Raw genomic sequence first — 19,385 nt, forward strand, 5'->3', positions numbered from 1 at the left:
GCTATCCCACATGGTGATAAGTTTCGTGTTGTGTTAATATTATTTTGTTTCAGTATATTAACGTGATTCTGTTTGGGAAAGTGACGCGGTGTCAAATAACGTGTGTTTTCAGGTTAGGATAAGGGGGCTGTTTTAAATCGTATGTCGATTTAGAAACAGTACGTACACCTTGTTTGTGAGAAGCGATTGCTGGAACTTTTTGTAGTTTTGTTTTTTCGTAGACTCTTAGTAGTAAAAATGGAGGGAAAAGCAGACGCATTCGAGAAGTTTCAAAGCAAGTTGAACGCCGACGAGGGGGCACGCGACGAGTTATTATACGACATGATGAGGGCGTTGCTAAGACAGAAAGATGAGCAAACGAAACCGGTGTATCACCTGATGACGGATTTGTCGAAAGTTCTCGGAATAAGAAACAAGGACTTGTATTACATAGTGGCAGGTGAAAGTCACAGCAATGCCAGACAGCTAAGTGCAAGCATACTGAAGTATGAAAAATTAGTAGCACAAAGGAAAGCAAGTGAAAGTAGTGGAACGCAAATTAGAGAGTGCTCAGAACCACTACGAGAACCAACTACGGAAGGAGATAGCAAGGCTTTAGGAGAGAAGACATACTCTGGGGAGAAGGTATTGAAGTGCTACAGATGTAAAGAGAGGGGACATCTTGCTCGTGCCTGCCCAGAGTCTCAACAGAAAACTGAGCCAGAGACTAAGACTCCTAGTGGTGAGGTTAACTGTATCACTCACGGAAAGGACATGTCTGTGAGCAAATACATGAAATTAGTAACCATAGATGGTAAGGAATGTAAGGCTATGGTAGATGCAGGCAGTTCCGAATGCACAATAAAGAAGTCATTGGTGACTGATATGGAGTACAAGATGTTGCATAGCCCTATGATAATGAAGAGCTGGGGACCTGAACACATCATGGTTGAGTCTCCTGCAGCAATCATAGTGACGATAGAGGTGGACAAAGTCATGGCAAAGGATGTTTCGGTTAGGATAGTGCCGGATGATACACAACCCGTGGATGTGATCATCGGACGGACTTTTACAGAATTACCACACTTGTACTACACAAACAGAGACAACAAACTGACGTTTAGGTACAATGAGGAACACCCCCTTGCGACATGGAAGTGGTAGGCCCAACAGAACAGAGACTGAGGACAGCCACTGACACAATAGTACCTTCAGGGACAGTAAACTTAGTCAGGGTTACAGATGAACAGACTGACTTGGCTGTACCTCCAAACTTAGATGACAAACCTGTAAGTTTACCAACAAACTTGACGATACACACAGGGCAAGTCTGGACAGTACGACAGACAGAGACTAAGACAGAACCTATAGTTGTGACTGACTTAGACATGGGGAGCCAACCCAGAGTAGTCACAATTGAACTAATTCCTTGTTTGAATAATTTTAGGTCAAATGAGGACAAAGCAGCACTGGACCAGGAGAGAAAGGCGCTGGAGCTGGAGAAGAAGGCATTGGACCTGAAGCGGACAATACTAGACCAGGAGAGGAAGGCACTGGACCGCAGGAGCATGGTGCTGGACAGGGACAGGCTGATAATAGACCAGGAGAAGATTGCGCTGAGGCCCGAGAATATCCAAATGATGCAGATGAGGCCTATGTGGGAAAAATCTCAACGGAATGCAGATAAACACATCAAACCAGAGGAGCAACCCAGATGGAAGAGGACCTCGACAAACTGGAGAAGCATCCCAGCGGACTGTAGGAAGATCCGGAAGGAGCAGAAGATGCCAGAAGATCACTCTGGACTGGGAGAAGAGGACACAGGCCTGGGAGAACATCATGCAGGACTGGAAAGAGATCATGCAGGACTGGTAGAAGATAGGACAGGACTGGGAGAAGACCGGACAGGACTGGGAGGAGATCAAGTAGGACTGAAAGGAGATCATCTGAGACAGGAAGATTCCAGTAGTCGCCCACAACGTCAGAGATTACATACTCGAGGACGAGTGAGGTTTAGGCCGAGTGTTAGCGGCATTTTGAATGTTCGCGCGTTGCGATTGCGTAACGAAGAACAACTCTATGGTCGTCGAATTCACGCACTTTTAAGCGCGGGAATTGCGTAGCTTAGCTTGTAAATGCCTAGGATTAAGCCCTTTTTTCTATTGGAACCGCCGAAGGAGTAAGACCTACTGTAAATATAACTATATAATATCCTGACGATTGAATAGAGTATTGATAAGTATACGAGCATTATTATTATATTGTATAATCATATATATGTGTATTACTTTTCAGGCGAAACATTGAGGTTAATTAAAATAATCGTATAATTAAGGTTTCTAACAGATCTTATATCTGAATTATTTATTTTTTAATAAATTAATAATTATTATAAGTCATCAATGAATAAATTATATAATTGTTAAATCGGTTTGGCTAAATCAACACAGGAATATTGTGGAAATAAATATTTTTTTACATAAAGATCTGATATTTAACATTTGCATTTTTTATTTCAAATTAATTATTACTGTCAAAATATTTTCTTTTTGGTCGAAATTTAATATAATATGATATAATATTTAGTTTGTCTCGTTTATTTTTGTCAGATTCCAATGATACCCTCTGATTATACTATTCCATTTAAGAGGTTACAATTTCCTGTAAGATTAGCATTTGCGACGACAATCAAAATATATCTCAACTGATATATTGATAATAATATTATATTTTAATTACACAAATTTCTTTACGCTTCGATAATTGATTCAAACGCATCACAGTGTTTCATTTTGTTTATGTCAATTTTTTTTCAATTAATAGATAAATTAGATTTTAGTCTAAATCAACGCAGTATCTTTATCTAAATATACAATTTTTTATATAAATATTTGATTTTTTACATTTGCATTTAATTGAAAAATAGTGAATGTCAATTTCAGATATCCAATATGCACTAAATTTATAAATATCAAAATATTTCCTTCTTGGTTGAAAATTAATATAATATGATAATATTTATTATACAATAATATTTTGTTTCTATAATTTGTTTGGCAATATTGCCTATAACATAACTTCGAATAATTAATTTATTTGTTTCTTATTGAAGTCGTTAAATTTTTTTTTTTTGAACTGTCAAAGTTTGGTTATGATTAATTTTAAATTCAATATGCCGCTTTTGTATTGTGGTCTATAATGGTTTGGTGAAGTTTTGGTATCCGAAATTATTTGGTAAGCTAATAAAATAAATATAAATTATAAATTTATTTATCTAATTATTTTCATAAATATTGACAAATGACATTTCACTTTTTTTCATGTCAACATTTATTTACATTGATTTTTAATTAGATTTAAAACTATAAACAGTGATTTTGAATATAGCATTTTATCTAATTTGGATATAAATGTTGGATTTATCTATATCATGGGGAGTTATATTCGAACAAATGCGCGTTGAACTGTTTTCTTCTCGAGTAGTGTCAATTTTTAAAAACAGATGGCTCATGTGTACTCATTTCAACTACAAATTGTTCGTGGTTCGTGCAAGTAGCTGTCAAGTATTTGATCGTTGTACGAATAACCTAAGTTTGTGAACTCGTATTGTTTCTAATTAATTAATTGTGTTTAAGTGAACATTTAAGTGAAATTTAATATGCAAAGTGTTTTTATAGTACCCAAATAAGTGTCAAGTGCGGGTTAAAATATTCAGCTATTCCAATACCAGTTCCCGCAAAGGTATTTTTTTTTTATAATAATTGCAGCAATTATAATATATAATCAAGATATTTCAACATGCTATTATATTGAATAGGTGTCTTGAAGGTACCTGCAAATTGCTGCAAAATGCACGAACAAGGCGCAGGAGTACTTTTGACACCCTAGGAATGCATGACGCTTTCAAAATTTTATTCAAGGAGATAGGATAAGAAGAATTCATAAATAATGCAGTAATTTAAGGAACAAATTGTAACAGAGTATTAAATGTTCTAAGAGGTGTTCAAATTTAAAAGGAAGAAAAGTCACAGCCGAGGACATATTTCTTGCTTTAAGTCTGTACAAATAGTCTCCTATTTTTTGAGACAAATATTTATCTTGCCATGTCCTCAAACATTGAGAAAGTTGCATTCAGAGATACAATAGTATAGCGGTATTAATGAGTGTCTATTTAAATCATTAGGTTCTTCAGCTATTTCTCTTAAAAAGTATTAGTAGCAGATACTGTGATTTGATGTTTGATGAAATATCATCTTCAGAATTGTTATATGATTGGATTTAATCTCATATTGTTGATGTTGCAGAACAGTTATTTAAGTATTGGTTTAAATGTTCATGAATGTAAGTTCATTGTTATATTTAATAAGATTACCTATTACATTAGCAAATGTAAACACTTATAAAGCGAGTCTATACCATACATAATTTAATGTATTTTGATTGAAGATTAGTATTATAATATTCTTCAAATAAAACTTGAGCAACATCCCAATATAATGTTTAAGTTCAAGATATATCTGTTACCGACTTTGAGAATCAAAAATATTGCTTTTATCTTTCAATTCATAAACAATTGTATGTGCATAAAACCTTATTCTGTTCATTGTAAACACTTTGTTGATCTTTTATGGCAAATTCAATGATAATGTTTTCATGATGAAACATGGTTAAATGTAATGTTATAAAATACTCATACAGAAACTATTCAAAGGTTTCGTTAAATACAACTTTACTATTAATTCATTAGATAGCAAAGTAACTATTAAATGCAGAATTAATAAAGAACAATATCTCGTAAATGAGTTTTAATCCTAGGAATTTGGATTTCTCTCAATTTTGATATCAATATATATATTTTATGTTTTTAGGACTTTTTTGTTTGTGAAGTATTTGTACTTTTTAACAAATTATCTGTTCCTTTTAACCTTTTGAATTTTTTTATTATTTGTGATTCCTTTTAAATTTGTCATTTCATTGTGTGCTCTTGTGCTTTTAGTTTCTTCTTAGTTTTTAAGTTTTTAATATAGTAATTAAGTATGAGTCAGTTATTTCTGCTTAGTTTAGTTAAATACTTCTGTGGTTTTCTCCACTTAGATCTTTAGTTTTTGAGATATTATTTATTCATAATTATGGAATTATAATAATAATAATTATTTTTATTATATTTCTAAACATTCCATAACTGTAATTACAATTGTTAATATAAACATAATTTTAATTGTTCTTTAAACATATGTAATATATTTTGTATTTCGTATGATTTGTTCTTATTTCCAATATTAAAAATTATTCAGTTTTTTTGGGCTGTATACGATACGTACAAATTTAGAAGTAATACCAGGGGTTGATTTATATATTGTACATGTGCTGCCATCTATTTTTAAAAATTTGTATTTCAATCGAGGTATCGTCAAATCGCCTATAATAGCGATCTATTATACTTGTTTATCTATGATCTATATACAGTAAACCCTCGCTTTACGCGGAAAGTGCGTACCGTGCAGTATGGGGACCCATAGATAAGTAAACATAAATAGATCGCTATCTGAGGCCATTTGACATTACCGCCATTTTAATATTTTTAGCGATCTGAAGAAGGCAGCACTTGTTCAGTATATAAATCAACCGCTGGTATTATTCCTAGATTTCGCATACGTAATTCAAAATAAGAAAACCTAAATAATTTCTTATATTGGAAATGAGAAAAAAAACATACGAAGTACAAAATATATTTTCAAATATATCACAAACATTTTTACATAACAATTAAATTTTTTATAAATGTAATAATCAATATATAAACAATAATAAGTATTATAATTTTACAATTATAAGTAACTAAAAAAAGTATTCACAATGATATGATAAATTTACAAGGAACGATCAATATGAATTACTTAATGATCAATAATATATAACAGCAACACAGAGATTGTGTAGAAGCATTTACAATAAAATGTTAAACTTAAAAGGAACGATCAATATGAATTACTTAATGAACAATAATATATAACAACTACTCAGAGATTGTGTAGAAGCATTTAAATAAAATGTTAAATTTAAAAGGAACGATCAATATGAATTACTTAATGATCAATAATATATAACAGCTACACAGAGATTGTGTAGAAGCATTTACAATAAAATGTTAAACTTAAAAGGAACGATCAATATGAATTACTTAATGATCAACAATATATAACAACCAGACAGAAATATTGTAAAAGCTTTCATAAGTATAATGAATTTACACGAACTGACTAATATTAATTTCTTAATGACTAATAATAATATATTAAAAAGAGAAAAGTATAGAGTCTAAGTATGTAGTATATAGAGTACATACTATAGATAATGGAATAGTATAATTAGAAGAAATGATAAATAATGAACAAATTTAAAAAGTTAAATCCTACAGACATAAAATATATATATTGATATCAAAATTGATAGAAAACTAAATTCCAAGAATTAAAATGCATTTATGAGTCATTCTTCTTCAACATTAACTTTGCATTTGATAGTTATTTTGCTTTCCAATCAATCATTAATAAAGTTGCATTCTACAAAATCTTGAATTTCTTATGATTCGATTGTGTCAATAGAACAGTGCAGCAGTCCTTTCGGCTGGAATGTTAAGAATATTTCTGAGCATCTTATACTCTGTTGCAATTTATACCTTAAATTATTGCATTGTTTGTCTATCCTTCTTAACTCCCTCAACATATAATGGATGTGTCATACATTTTACATGCCCTCGGCAATCCTATCCTTAGTCACTAGATTCTGCTGCAATTTGTATTCCCAAGAACATCTAATAAACATAACATGTAATATAATATCAAGTCGTAATAGCAAATGGTATTAAAATATTCAGAATTATTATTACCCTTTCCACTGGAGTTGCAGAGTCCAGTGGTCATAATATATCAGATTGTATTTCTCTTCTTATATCACTGTGAACTATAGACATGAGAACTATTCTCTGAATTATAATTGGACATTTCTAATTTGTTCACTTCATAAAGCCGGAAAGAAGTGCATTTTTATATTATTTCTGAAGTTACCACAAGTTGGTGCGTTACATTTTACCATATTAAATTTCACATAAATGCTCACTTGAATACAATTAATTACAGAAACAACATCGAACCACAAACTTTGAGAGAAAATGGCGACCAAATTTAAGCGAGTAATTTTGACGTTTATTCATTCATATTTTGAAACTAGTAGCTACATCTTTTTTTCGCTAAAAATAGTAGTCCTTTCCAAAACAGGGTAATATACATTTGTTCGGAGATAACTCCCCATGTGGGGACCCTAGATAAATAAGCATAAATAGATTGCTATCTCGGGCGATTTGACGTTACACTCATTTTAATTTACGAATAGATCACAACATGGCAGCACATGTACATACAGTATGTAAATTAACCCCTGGTATTACTTCTACATTTGTACATATAATCAATATAGCCAAAAAACAAATTATATTTTCAAATTTATCACAGACATATTTTTGAAGAATTATAAACTAAACAGAAATAACTGACCACTAATAATTAAGAAAACTTTTGTCCTCAAAAGTGTCATTTCTGTTAGACTTCGTTTACAAACAATTAGGCTCTAAAAAGAAAACCATTAAAACATTTCAGAATAACTTGAATTAATTGAAAAAGAAAAAAAAAATTGCATAAAATTACATATTCTTTTTACTTACAGTGTATTATTTTTAACTTGTATATGACCTAATAGCATCTATACCTATAAAATTTAACTTAATCAGCAATCAACTGCAATTAATGGTCTTCGATTATGCAAAAACATTACTGAAATGTAATAAGTTATTTATAGAAGGTAAATCAAGACAATGAAGAATAAAGAAGTTAATAAAATAATTGGAAATAAAATATTTAAAAAAAAATTATTTACTCATAAAAATTATATCTACAAACAACACTGTTACAAAATTACCGAGCTCCCAAAATTTTGCTTACAAATCAAAATTGGAGAGAATTTGCCTTGAAACTTGATAACCTACATAATGTTTATGTTTACTAAACAATATGAGCTGTTCTGCTTACTATTGTCTTGACTTCAGTTGACCTCGTATTTCTTTCGGTATTTATAATTATATAATTTTTGTAATCGAGGTAATGTCATAGATTTCAATTTGTCTGTCTTCTTATGATGAGCTGACGACGATACCAACTTTTTGCTGCTCGGACTTTGTAAATTTGCAAATTCTTTATTTTTAATTAAATTTATATTCTTGTCATTGAACACGTGTATTGTGGCTGCTAAATCATTTTTTGATAGTTTCCATTGTGGCGGTATTTTTCTTATAACATGTATTTTGTGCTCCTTGACCTCTTGTATACTTTTTTCTATAATTTTGTCATTAATACGACTTCTTTTAAAATGCTTCTTCTTCTTCTTTTTCCATTTTATTTTATTTGAAGCAGTTTTTATTTCTTCTTCATTAATTATTTTGATATCATCTTGTTTGTTGTATATTTCTTCGATTTCTGGAACCGCATCTTGGATTTTTTCAAATTCAGCCATTCGTATGTTCAAATTTTCTTCATCTTCATCTTCGATTAATCTTCATCTTCATCTTATCTTTCCGATCGTATTAAAACAATGCGCTTGCTATGGCTTGCTTGATATGATATTCGATTAGCGTCAATCAACTGACATGTGTCATGTGGCCGTGTTCATTCCGCTATATATATATTGAACTGTAATTGTGTGGTTGTTTGGATCACATGTTCAAATTTTCTTCATCTTCATCTTCATCTAATATTTCTGCAGCAATTGTCGTCAATTCTTCGGTTTCAGTGTTTTGAGTCAGATTTTCGACTGTGTATTCTTCTGATTCTTCTTCGGTAGATTTGAATGTGTTGTCTATGCCGTCATATTTTCTTGTATTTTCTAAAATCATAGTATTTTCATAGTTCAAAGCATCGTAGCTATCGTTGTGTTCGCCTTGGTTAATATCTTCAAAAATTTCATTTTGTCTGAAAATAGTTTTTTCCTCATATATTGATTTTTGGCGAATTTTTTCACATTTTGAAATGTGGTGTCCTCTTTTCCTGCAATATCTACACACAACGTAGCGGTTATATTGTTTGCCATAGGTGATATTTAAATACTTCTCCTCTTTGATGGCAATATTCTTAGCTTCCTCAAGATTTTTTGGTTTGGCTCCTTTGACAATAGTTTTTATTTCCAACTGGAGGCCTTCAATGAAAACAGCTAGAGCTAAATCGCAATATGAGGCATAAATTGTTTCCTTTTTTGAAAAATAACATTCAATATAAATTAACATTAGCAGATCATCAATTCTCTCAGCAAATTTCTCCGTTGGTTCCTCATTTCTTTTTTTCACTGTAGCTAATTCATATTGCAAATCTGTAATTGATCGGGAATCTTTAAATTTATTAATTAAAATTGGTTTAATATCTTCCCATAACTTATAATCAGACCACCTTATGCAATTAAATGCTGATCCATATAATCTACTAAGAGAAATTTTAGATATTATTTCATATGTTTCAAAATTAACGTCTTCTAAAATTGAATCTACTATGCTTATATATCTAAAGAGATTATATGAATTACCATCAAATTGAGGTATACTTTCAACAGCTGCCTTGATTCTGATTTCTCTTATTGCCTCACTATACTCAACATCTTGCATAAATCCTGAAGAAATGGGTTCCATCTTGAGAGAGTGATGTTGTCCAATTTGCTTATTGTAAATCCGATGAATTATTGTTCAATCCAGTCGTAGTCTCTGTTGTTCCAAAATTTGTTCTCTTCGGTAGGCGCCACCATCCCCCAAGTTGTGCCGCGAATATTCCTCCGGTTTACCAAGTTGTGGCGGCTATTTAACTCGATGTCCCCAGATGAAAATTCTTCAGCACTGCGAGGGAAAATTTCCGCTAAGCCACCATGAACTGTAATTGTGTGGTTGTTTGGATTACACCTGAGATTATGGGAGGTTGTTTGGTAGCTGGAGCTGAGCGGTTGATAATATAAAAACACTGGTTCTTGGTTGATCTTGATATTTTATTGTTTACTATTTTCACAATTAAATAATTTGTTGATAACCTTTTGGTTATCAATAATCAGAGACTACATTTTTAAGTATCCCAACAGTAAGCCTGACTTGAGTCCTGACTTCTGACTTGAGTCCTCACTTCTGACCGCTTAACTAAATCTTAACTACTTCTTATATACTAAATAATTGAATACAAAACGTGATTCCAAAATCTAACAGCAAGGTCGGAAGAACTTCGGATAACCTTCAAATAGCACGTAGTGCTTTAATAAAAACAATAAATAATAAATTATATTTGTGATTACAGAATATATATATATAACATTTTAATAGTATTTTCATGATACATATTCATTATATGCATAATACATCATTATATACATACCTGATAATTAGATGCCGGAAAGACATGCATTTTTTATTATATTTGGAGTTATAACAATTTGGCACATTACACTTTACCATTTTAACTTATTAATAAATGAAAAAAGTATTCACCAAAACATAATTATACATAAACAATCACAGAAAAACAAATATAACACATCTCAACTACAATACGCGATGACAACTTGACAACTTATAGAAAATGGCCGATCAAATCAATGTAGATCAAGCTAGCTGCTAGATCAATGAAATTGTAAATCGTAGCGCCATCCTTCGAACTATTCAAATACCAATCCATTTCAAAACACGGAAATCCATAGATAAAAGAAGAGTATATAGATCGCTCTCTCGGGGCATATTTCGTTGCCACGTTAACTGTCAACTTGCCGGGGTTAGTTCGAGCTGCTCTCCCTTGGTGCGCACGCGTAGATCGTAGAACGGGTGCGTACAAAAAATACTATAGGAATGCACCAATATTATAGACCGTTTGAATTCAAAATTAAAAAAAAAAGAAATTAAATTTTAAAAAGTATTTATTTTTAACAATAGTATTTTACACACATGGTTACAAAAGATTCATCCTTATAAGCTAAACACAAAAGAAATAGAAATGTATATATAATATATATATATATATATATATATATATATATATATATATATAATTATAGGTATATTTATTTATATTTCTAGAGCAAAGATTACTTATAATTACAATTAGATTAAGATAAATAATTTAAACACATCTCATAATTCGATCTCAATAATAAATAAATCAAAAAATTTGAGAAACTATCGGATCTCTTTCATTATTCGCAAAAGCAACAAAATTTCTAGAAACTAAAGAGAGAAAAATAATTATATTCATATAAAAAAGTGAGATATATATATATATTTAAAAATCATTTGCAAAATTAATGCATACGATAATCCTCTCAAGTAACTCAGTTTATATTTTTTTCGAATAATGCGAATTAACAATTAAGTTACTGTTTTGTTTCTGTTAATATTTTCTACGACTAGTGTTGATGTTCATTTGAATATTGAACAAAATGTCATTATCATCATTAACATACAAAAGGAAATTATTAATAGTAATGTACAAGTACTTAATAGTTTTCTTATGGCATCTTCAATAACACATTTAAGAATAATATCTCTATCAGAAATAAGGGGTGCACGTTAATGGTGTTTTATTCCTCTAAATAAAAAAGAGATTAGCAAATATATACTTTCTTCCATTTGACAGTTCCTGTCAATCTGTACAATGTAATTATTTTTACGATCATTAAACAACGCAGATAATAATATTTCTGTGTAATATCAAAATGCAACTATCACTACTCATAAACTTTTCGTGAAACATAGCCAAACCTAAATTACCCCTTAGCTAGAATTTTATCATTAAGCATGAATTTCCTTCAATTTAATAATTCAGTATCTTCTCTTAGCCGACATAATATATCATTATGAATACTATTATTCAATGCCAGTGGAAGATCAGCAAATATTTCAGCATGTTTCAGACTGGCTTGCAATTTCTTTATTAATGTTTTTCCCTGTTTATTCGTCTCATATCAATACTTGTGTTTAGTAAACCCGTTACATAACTACTTCCAAGAGAAAAACTGCTGAAAAAAATCAATGTTAAATTATTTATTACAAACATTTATTATTAGTACAAGAATAATTCTTAAAAACTTACCTATCGGTGAGTTGGTTAGTCTGACGGCAATTTTATCTTTCAATAACTATAACCTTAAAATTCCTAGCATTGTTAAATGTCTCAATTATTATGCTATAATAAAAACTTATGTCTGACTAGTAGTAATAGATGCAAGTATTTTGAAGTATGCATATTGATAAAAATACTTACTTATTGTTGCTTACTTACTTACTTATTGTTCTCGAAATCGTTTGATTGCCCGCGTTGAAATTCTTACCAGATGAGTGCCAAATCGCTGCAAGAGCGCTCCAAGGGAGAGCAGCTCTAACTAAAATCGAGCTACAGAGTTTTGTTCGGAGATTACCGGCCATGCGGTAATCTACATTTGTTCGGAGATTACCGGCCATGGTAATCTACATTTGTTCGGAGATTACCGGCCATGATGGGGACCGTGCTATAAAAACCTCGTATTTAACATACAATTCAGGCTAATTCGTAATGCGTTCTATGGAACCTTACATAGTGCAGTATGGAAACCGTGCTATGCATTTATCTTTATGCTTATTTATCTAGGGTGCCATGACAGACTCAGAGTTGGTACAAATCGCCCCATTTTTATCGTGCTGTATGGAGACTAAGAAATGCAACTTGAAGTAGGAGTAATACGGACGAAATGACATTTATGACATTGACACCTTATTCAAAAATTGGCGCGACGCAGTAGTCAGCTCAAACGTGTTTTTAGACAGCTATTATCATGGGGAGTTATCTCCGAACAAATGTTACACTGTTTTGGCGAGGATTAATATTTTTAGCGAAAAAAAGATGTCGCTACTTGTTTCAATCTCATTAATCGAAAAGAAAATAGATGGCTGCACGACAAATCGTTTGTTTGTTTTGGGAAAAACCAGCGGAAATTAATCGCCATTATCTTCTTATATAGTGAAGCCGTAGTGAAGAATTTATTTACGTTGTGAAGTATTTTATTTATAATTAATTGTGTTCAAGGGATAATTATTAAATTAATATGGCAAAGTGCAGTGTACCAAATTGTGGTAACTCCAGAAATAATATAAAGTTGCATGTCTTTCCGGCATCTAATGATCAGGTATGTATATAATGATGTATTGTGTTTATATAATAAATTTGTATAATAAAAATATAACGAAAATGTTTTACATGTTTTCAATTTGGGTGCGGAGGTCTAATAATCCTTTAATAGACGATTTAACTCCATTATATTGTGGCAAACGTTGTTATGTATCCCACATAGCACGCGTCGAACCGCGGTCGCACCGCTTTAGCCCATTTTGAACCCGCTAGGTTAACATCGATCAAAACTGGCACATTATTTGACCGTCAGTGGGTTTATCTGAAATTTGACCTTTCTGGTTCAACCAGGTTTAACCAAATAGGTTCATTTTTGGTCCAGACTTATGACGCATGCGCGATAGATAGTGCGCATGCGCAGTAGCTAGTGCGCATACGTAGACGTGGATCGAGCAAGATGCCAGGTAGATGAGCGCCATTTTAAATTCGCGCTTGGCTTGGTTTATTTATACGTGATGTTGTTGATTTATTTTTCTAAAAAAAACTCCATATAAATATGTCGACTAGAAAGTTTCGCAAATCTATTGGCTTTGTGACAGACCGACATTTTAGAAGGAGGGTGAAGTGGGAATTCGAAAGAATAACCGCGGAAAAAAAGAAAGAATTGACTCTTTCCAGTGTAAATGATAGTGCTGTTCATCATGTTGAAATTTCAACAAGTGTCAGTACTCAGGATGATTTTGGAATGCAATTTAATGATCATCACGATCAAGGTAATTATAAATTAAATTTTATCTAATTATTTAATAGTAAAGATAATAGAAAAATATGTAAATATTTTAGTTTTAGCATGTAATCAGAATGATTTTGGAGCGACATCTTCTCATGAATATAGTGTTGAAGAAGTTTATACAAAAGTCAGATAAACCAGTGCAACAAATTTACAAGAGGTATTTTGAGGTAAAAGAGCACTTTATAGAGAAAAATGTAAAGGCAGTAACCAAGACAGAAACTGGTAGTCATTGGAAAAGAGTTTAAAATTAAAGATGATTTGCATGATCATCCATGCAAATCATCTTTAATAGGAGAATATATGCTGAGTGGAATATCGGATTTGGAATCATGGCCAATAACCGAAGTTAAGAAAAATATGTTGTATTATTTTATATTTATATTATTAACTTCCCGAAGGAGAAGTTTATGTTTTCATCAAAAAATCCGATTCGCTAATTTTATGTTTTCTCGACGTTTCAAGCCATTCTGAATCGAATGAGACCAAATTTGGAAAAAGTATGTGTGTGTGTGTGTGTGTGTGTGTGTGTATGTGTGTGTGTGCGTGTGCACCAACAGATTTTTTGCCGTAAATCGACGTTTTCTCGAAAACGGCTGGGTCGATTTCAAAAATTTAAAAGCCATTCGATGTATCTCGACGAGAACTATTGTTTGTCAGTTTTGTGCGACGATCGGCCAAGCCGTTTCTTTATAAATGGCAGAAAAGTGAAAAATTTTTCGTCTACGTTTTAGCCCGCAATTCTGAATCGATTTTGAAAATTCAAAAACCGTTCGAAAGATATTGGTTGGGAATCGTGCTGATTAGTTTTTGGTAGAGATCGGCCGGGCCGTTTTCTTGTAATAAAGTTTTTTAAAAAAAAAATTTGACGATTTTTATGATTATTTTTTTGACGAAAGATACCATAGTTTTCTAGGTCATACTAAAATATTACGGCCCTACGACAACTGGTTCAGCTTTAAAAATTCGTCAAAGTTTGCAAAAATCAGTATGGTCTTTTTGGCATTTGTCAAAATTAGACTTTTGATCGACGTTTTCTCAAAAACGCCTGAACCGATTTTAGAAATTTAAAAGCCATTTGATGTATTTCGGTGAGGACTATCGTTTGTCAGTTTTGTGCAATGATCTGACAAGCCGTTTCTTTGTAATTCGAAAAAACTTTTCGTACATATTTAAGCTCATCCTACCGAACCGATTTTAAAAAATCAAAAACTGTTCGAAAGATATTAGTTGGGAATGATGCTGATTAATTTTAGGTGAAAATCTACCGAGCCGTTTTCTTGTAATTAACTGTTGAAAAAAAGTGTTAAATTTTCGTCGACATTTAAGCTCATCCTACCGAACCGATTTTGAAAAATCAAAAACTGTTCGAAAGATATTAGTTGGGAATGATGCTGATTAATTTTAGGTGAAAATCTACCGAGTCGTTTTCTTGTAATTAACTGTTGAAAAAAAGTGTTAAATTTTCGTCGACATTTAAGCTCATCCTACCGAACCGATTTTGAAAAATCAAAAACTGTTCGAAAGATATTAGTTGGGAATGATGCTGATTAATTTTAGGTGAAAATCTACCGAGCCGTTTTCTTGTAATTAACTGTTGAAAAAAAGTGTTAAATTTTCGTCGACATTTAAGCTCATCCTACCGAACCGATTTTAAAATATCAAAAACTGTTCGAAAGATATTAGTTGGGAATGATGCTGATTAATTTTAGGTGAAAATCTACCGAGCCGTTTTCTTGTAATTAACTGTTAAAAAAAAATTAAGCCGTTTTTCATGAAACTTTTTTTGGCGATATACATCATGGTCTTATAGAACTTACTGTAATATTACGGCCTTACAACAAGTAGTTTAATTTTAAAAATTCGTCAAAGTTTGCTAAAATTATTATAGTTTTTTTTAAAGTAGGATTAATGAAGTATATTATTTACACATTTTTTTTGATTAAGTCGATTATTTACACATTTCGGGAAGTTCATGTAACTTGCCTCAAGGCTAAATACCAAACCAACTAGTTATTATATTTAGTTAAGTTTATTGTAATATTATAGTTAAGTTTTTCATTGAATTATTTTGTTTAAGTTTATTATATACTTGTATATTGTAAGATTTTCATATAATATCATTTTGATAAAATATTACAGTAAAATGTTTCGATTTTTTTTTCATGAAAATAAATGTTATTTTAATCTAGAATTGCATTTTTAATTCATTAACTATTCATTTCAGATTTAATTCATTAAAAAAAAAATTATTCACGTTCCATTTTTAACCCATTTGCCAAATTCGATGGAACGGTGTTCAACCCATTTACCAAATTTTTGACCTATTATCAAAATATTTTCAATGTGTGTGCCAAATTTTGACCCCTAATGGAACTTTTCTCAATCCATAATATATGCCAATAAGGTTGACCAATATCGCAACCGGGTTCGGACTTTAGGTTCATTTCTGTGCGAAGATTGACCTAAATACACGTATGTGGTGCGACCAAAGTTTAACCGATCGACCTAAAAGTCGAACCACAGGTCGCCCCTGACTCGCACTTGTGCTATGTGGGATGTGACGCGCACTTTACAAATGTTTGTAAAGTTGAAAATTTGCCAACAAGTTCGAAGACAAATTTGAAAATTAATGCCCTACCAACCATAAATATGCCAGGTTTCTACTATAATACATGAATAAATGAATTTGTTTTCAATAGAAATGCTCAATTCATATTTTGCTTGGTTTTTATAGGATTCGTTGGGAATCCTTACCTAGAAGAGAATTGTCTCCTGGATAAACATCGATTCCGTAAGAATAATAATAAAATTTATATATGTATTTGATAGTTAGATTTTAAAAAACTTATATTATTTTAGAACTTGGTGTGTCGATTCGCAAATGTAATGTGAAGGCAGGAGCATACCGATTGTCAAAGAATATTAATCCCATCTCAGGTAGATAAATACAAGTTATTTAGACATTAATTTTAAATGATATTGTTGCTCATTTAAATCAGGTACTCTACTTTTTTTCAATAATTTACACATTAATATGCTTCCTTTTTTAGCTTCTTCGAGCATTATGGAACTTGATGGAACTCTGGAATTACAGAATGGTTCTCATATTACTGAAGAATGTTCTGATCTAGGTTCAGGAGAACAATCTTCAACACCAAGGACAAGGACAAGTAATTATAACTCTAAATACTTTAATACCATTTAGTTGTTTAGACATTAATTTAAAATGATGTAGTTGTGTATTTAAATCCGATACTCTATCCTTTTTCCTAATAATTTATATATTAATATGCTTCCTTTTTTTAGCTTCTTCAAGCATTATGGAACTTGATGGAACTCTGGAATTACAGAATGGTTCTCATATTACTGAAGAATGTTCTGATCTAGGTTCAGGAGAACAATCTTCAACACCAAGGACAAGGACAAGTAATTATAACTCTAAATACTTTAATACCATTTGCAGAAAATTACTGATAAATGAATCTTATGTTTTTAGTTGTTTAGACATTAATTTAAAATGATGTAGTTGTGTATTTAAATCCGATACTCTATCCTTTTTCCTAATAATTTATATATTAATATGCTTCCTTTTTTTAGCTTCTTCAAGCATTATGGAACTTGATGGAACTCTGGAATTACAGAATGGTTCTCATATTACTGAAGAATGTTCTGATCTAGGTTCAGGAGAACAATCTTCAACACCAAGGACAAGGACAAGTAATTATAACTCTAAATACTTTAATACCATTTGCAGAAAATTACTGATAAATGAATCTTATGTTTTTAGTTGTTTAGACATTAATTTAAAATGATGTAGTTGTGTATTTAAATCCGATACTCTATCCTTTTTCCTAATAATTTATATATTAATATGCTTCCTTTTTTAGCTTCTTCGAGCATTATGGAACTTGATGGAACTCTGGAATTACAGAATGGTTCTCATATTACTGAAGAATGTTCTGATCTAGGTTCAGGAGAACAATCTTCAACACCGAGGACAAGGACAAGTAATTATAACACCAATTACTTTAATAATTAATACTTTTGCAGAAAATTACTTACAAATTAATCTTATATTTTCAGTTAGGAGATGGAGACCTAAAAACCTCAGAAAAGATTTTTGCAGTACCCCTAAGATTGTCAAGTGCGTGTTAAAACAGTCACCTATTCTGACACCAGTTTCCCGCAAAGTTATTTTTTCATATTAATTACAGCAATAATAATTAATTAATCAATTGTGATATTATAATATGTTATTATATTTAATAGATGTCCTAGGAGGTAACTGCAAATTGCTTCAGTATTCACTGATTAAACGTAGAAGTGCTTTAACACCCAGGAGGTGTAAAATGTATGATACATCTAAAATTTTGTTCCGGGAGGTAAGAAGGATTAACAAACAATGTAATAATTCAAGGGATAAATTGCAACAAAGTATACGATGTTCTGAAAAGTTTTCAAATATTCCGGAAACACTAAATGTAAGGGCAAGAAATTTTATATTGTCTCAATTAAGAGAGCATACTAAAAGACCGAAAGGAAGAAAATTCACAGAGGAGGACAAAATTCTTGCTTTAAGTTTGTATAAAAAGTCTCCAAAGGCTTACTACTTTTGGAGACAAATATTTATTTTGCCATCTCCTCAAACATTGAGGAAGTTGCTTTCAGAGATACCTTTGTATAGCGGTATAAATGAGTGTCTTTTTAATACATTAAGTTCAGCTATTTCTCATAAAAAGTATGAGAGTAGCAAATACTGTGTTTTGATGTTTGATGAAATATCACTATCTTCAGAATTGTCATATGATCGTAAAAAGGATCACATTGTTGGTTTTGTAGAACTAGCGAATGGCAGAAAAAGTTTATTTGCGGATCATGCACTTGTTTTCATGATAAAAGGAATAAAGGATCGTTGGAAGCAACCAGTTGCTCTCTACTTTTCCGAAGGTGGAGTAAATAGTTCTGATTTAAAATATCTTATTGTTGATGTGGCAAAAAAGTTATTTAATATTGGTTTAAAGGTTGTTGCCACAGTTTGCGACCAATATGCGGCAAATTGTAAAGCAGTTAATATGCTTTTAAATGATACAGAAGAGTATTATAAAACGAAAAACCTTCACTGGAATAAACTGTTTTTTGAAATAGATGGCCATGAGATTGTTCCTTTATATGATCCTCCACATTTGTTAAAGTGTATGCGGAATAATTTTGCTAAGTACAATGTTAAATTTATAGGTTTAGATGGGGTCGAATATGAAGCATCTTGGAAAGACATCATAGATTATTACAATCATGATTCTACTTCAAGTATGTTTCGTCGTTGTCCTACATTAACCGAACACCACCTTGATCAAACAAAAATGAAACGTATGAAGGTCAGTCTTGCTGCGCAAGTATTTTCTCAACGGGTAGCACATGGACTTCAAAACTCTGGTTACCAGTAG

At 31.4% G+C, this 19,385-nt stretch overlaps 2 protein-coding genes across 2 annotated transcripts; both read left to right on the forward strand.

The window, feature by feature from the left end:
• Positions 1-13,704: 13,704 nt before the first annotated feature.
• Positions 13,705-18,155, forward strand: LOC113375749. The gene is made up of 6 exons (XM_026615694.1): positions 13,705-13,921; positions 16,992-17,111; positions 17,248-17,367; positions 17,539-17,658; positions 17,829-17,948; positions 18,025-18,155. The coding sequence occupies exons 1-6, from the start codon at positions 13,705-13,707 to the stop codon at positions 18,147-18,149; spliced, it is 822 nt and encodes a 273-aa protein (XP_026471479.1). The 3' UTR covers positions 18,150-18,155.
• A 36-nt stretch (positions 18,156-18,191) lies between these two features.
• Positions 18,192-19,385, forward strand: LOC113375750. The gene has a single exon (XM_026615696.1). The coding sequence runs from the start codon at positions 18,192-18,194 to the stop codon at positions 19,383-19,385; it is 1,194 nt and encodes a 397-aa protein (XP_026471481.1).

The sequence above is a fragment of the Ctenocephalides felis genome, unplaced genomic scaffold (assembly GCF_003426905.1).
Source record: "Ctenocephalides felis isolate EL2017-DRISC unplaced genomic scaffold, ASM342690v1 CF-g0.4_SCAFFOLD_01886, whole genome shotgun sequence".
Lineage (NCBI taxonomy): Eukaryota > Metazoa > Arthropoda > Insecta > Siphonaptera > Pulicidae > Ctenocephalides > Ctenocephalides felis.

Coding starts and splice junctions, on each gene's coding strand:
- LOC113375750 (XM_026615696.1), top strand. CDS start 18,192: ATGTTATTATATTTAATAGATGTCCTAGGAGGTAACTGCAAATTGCTT.
- LOC113375749 (XM_026615694.1), top strand. CDS start 13,705: ATGTCGACTAGAAAGTTTCGCAAATCTATTGGCTTTGTGACAGACCGA. Junction 17,368..17,538: donor AACACCAAGGACAAGGACAA/GTAATTATAACT, acceptor TCCTTTTTTTAG/CTTCTTCAAGCATTATGGAA. Junction 17,949..18,024: donor AACACCGAGGACAAGGACAA/GTAATTATAACA, acceptor TTATATTTTCAG/TTAGGAGATGGAGACCTAAA.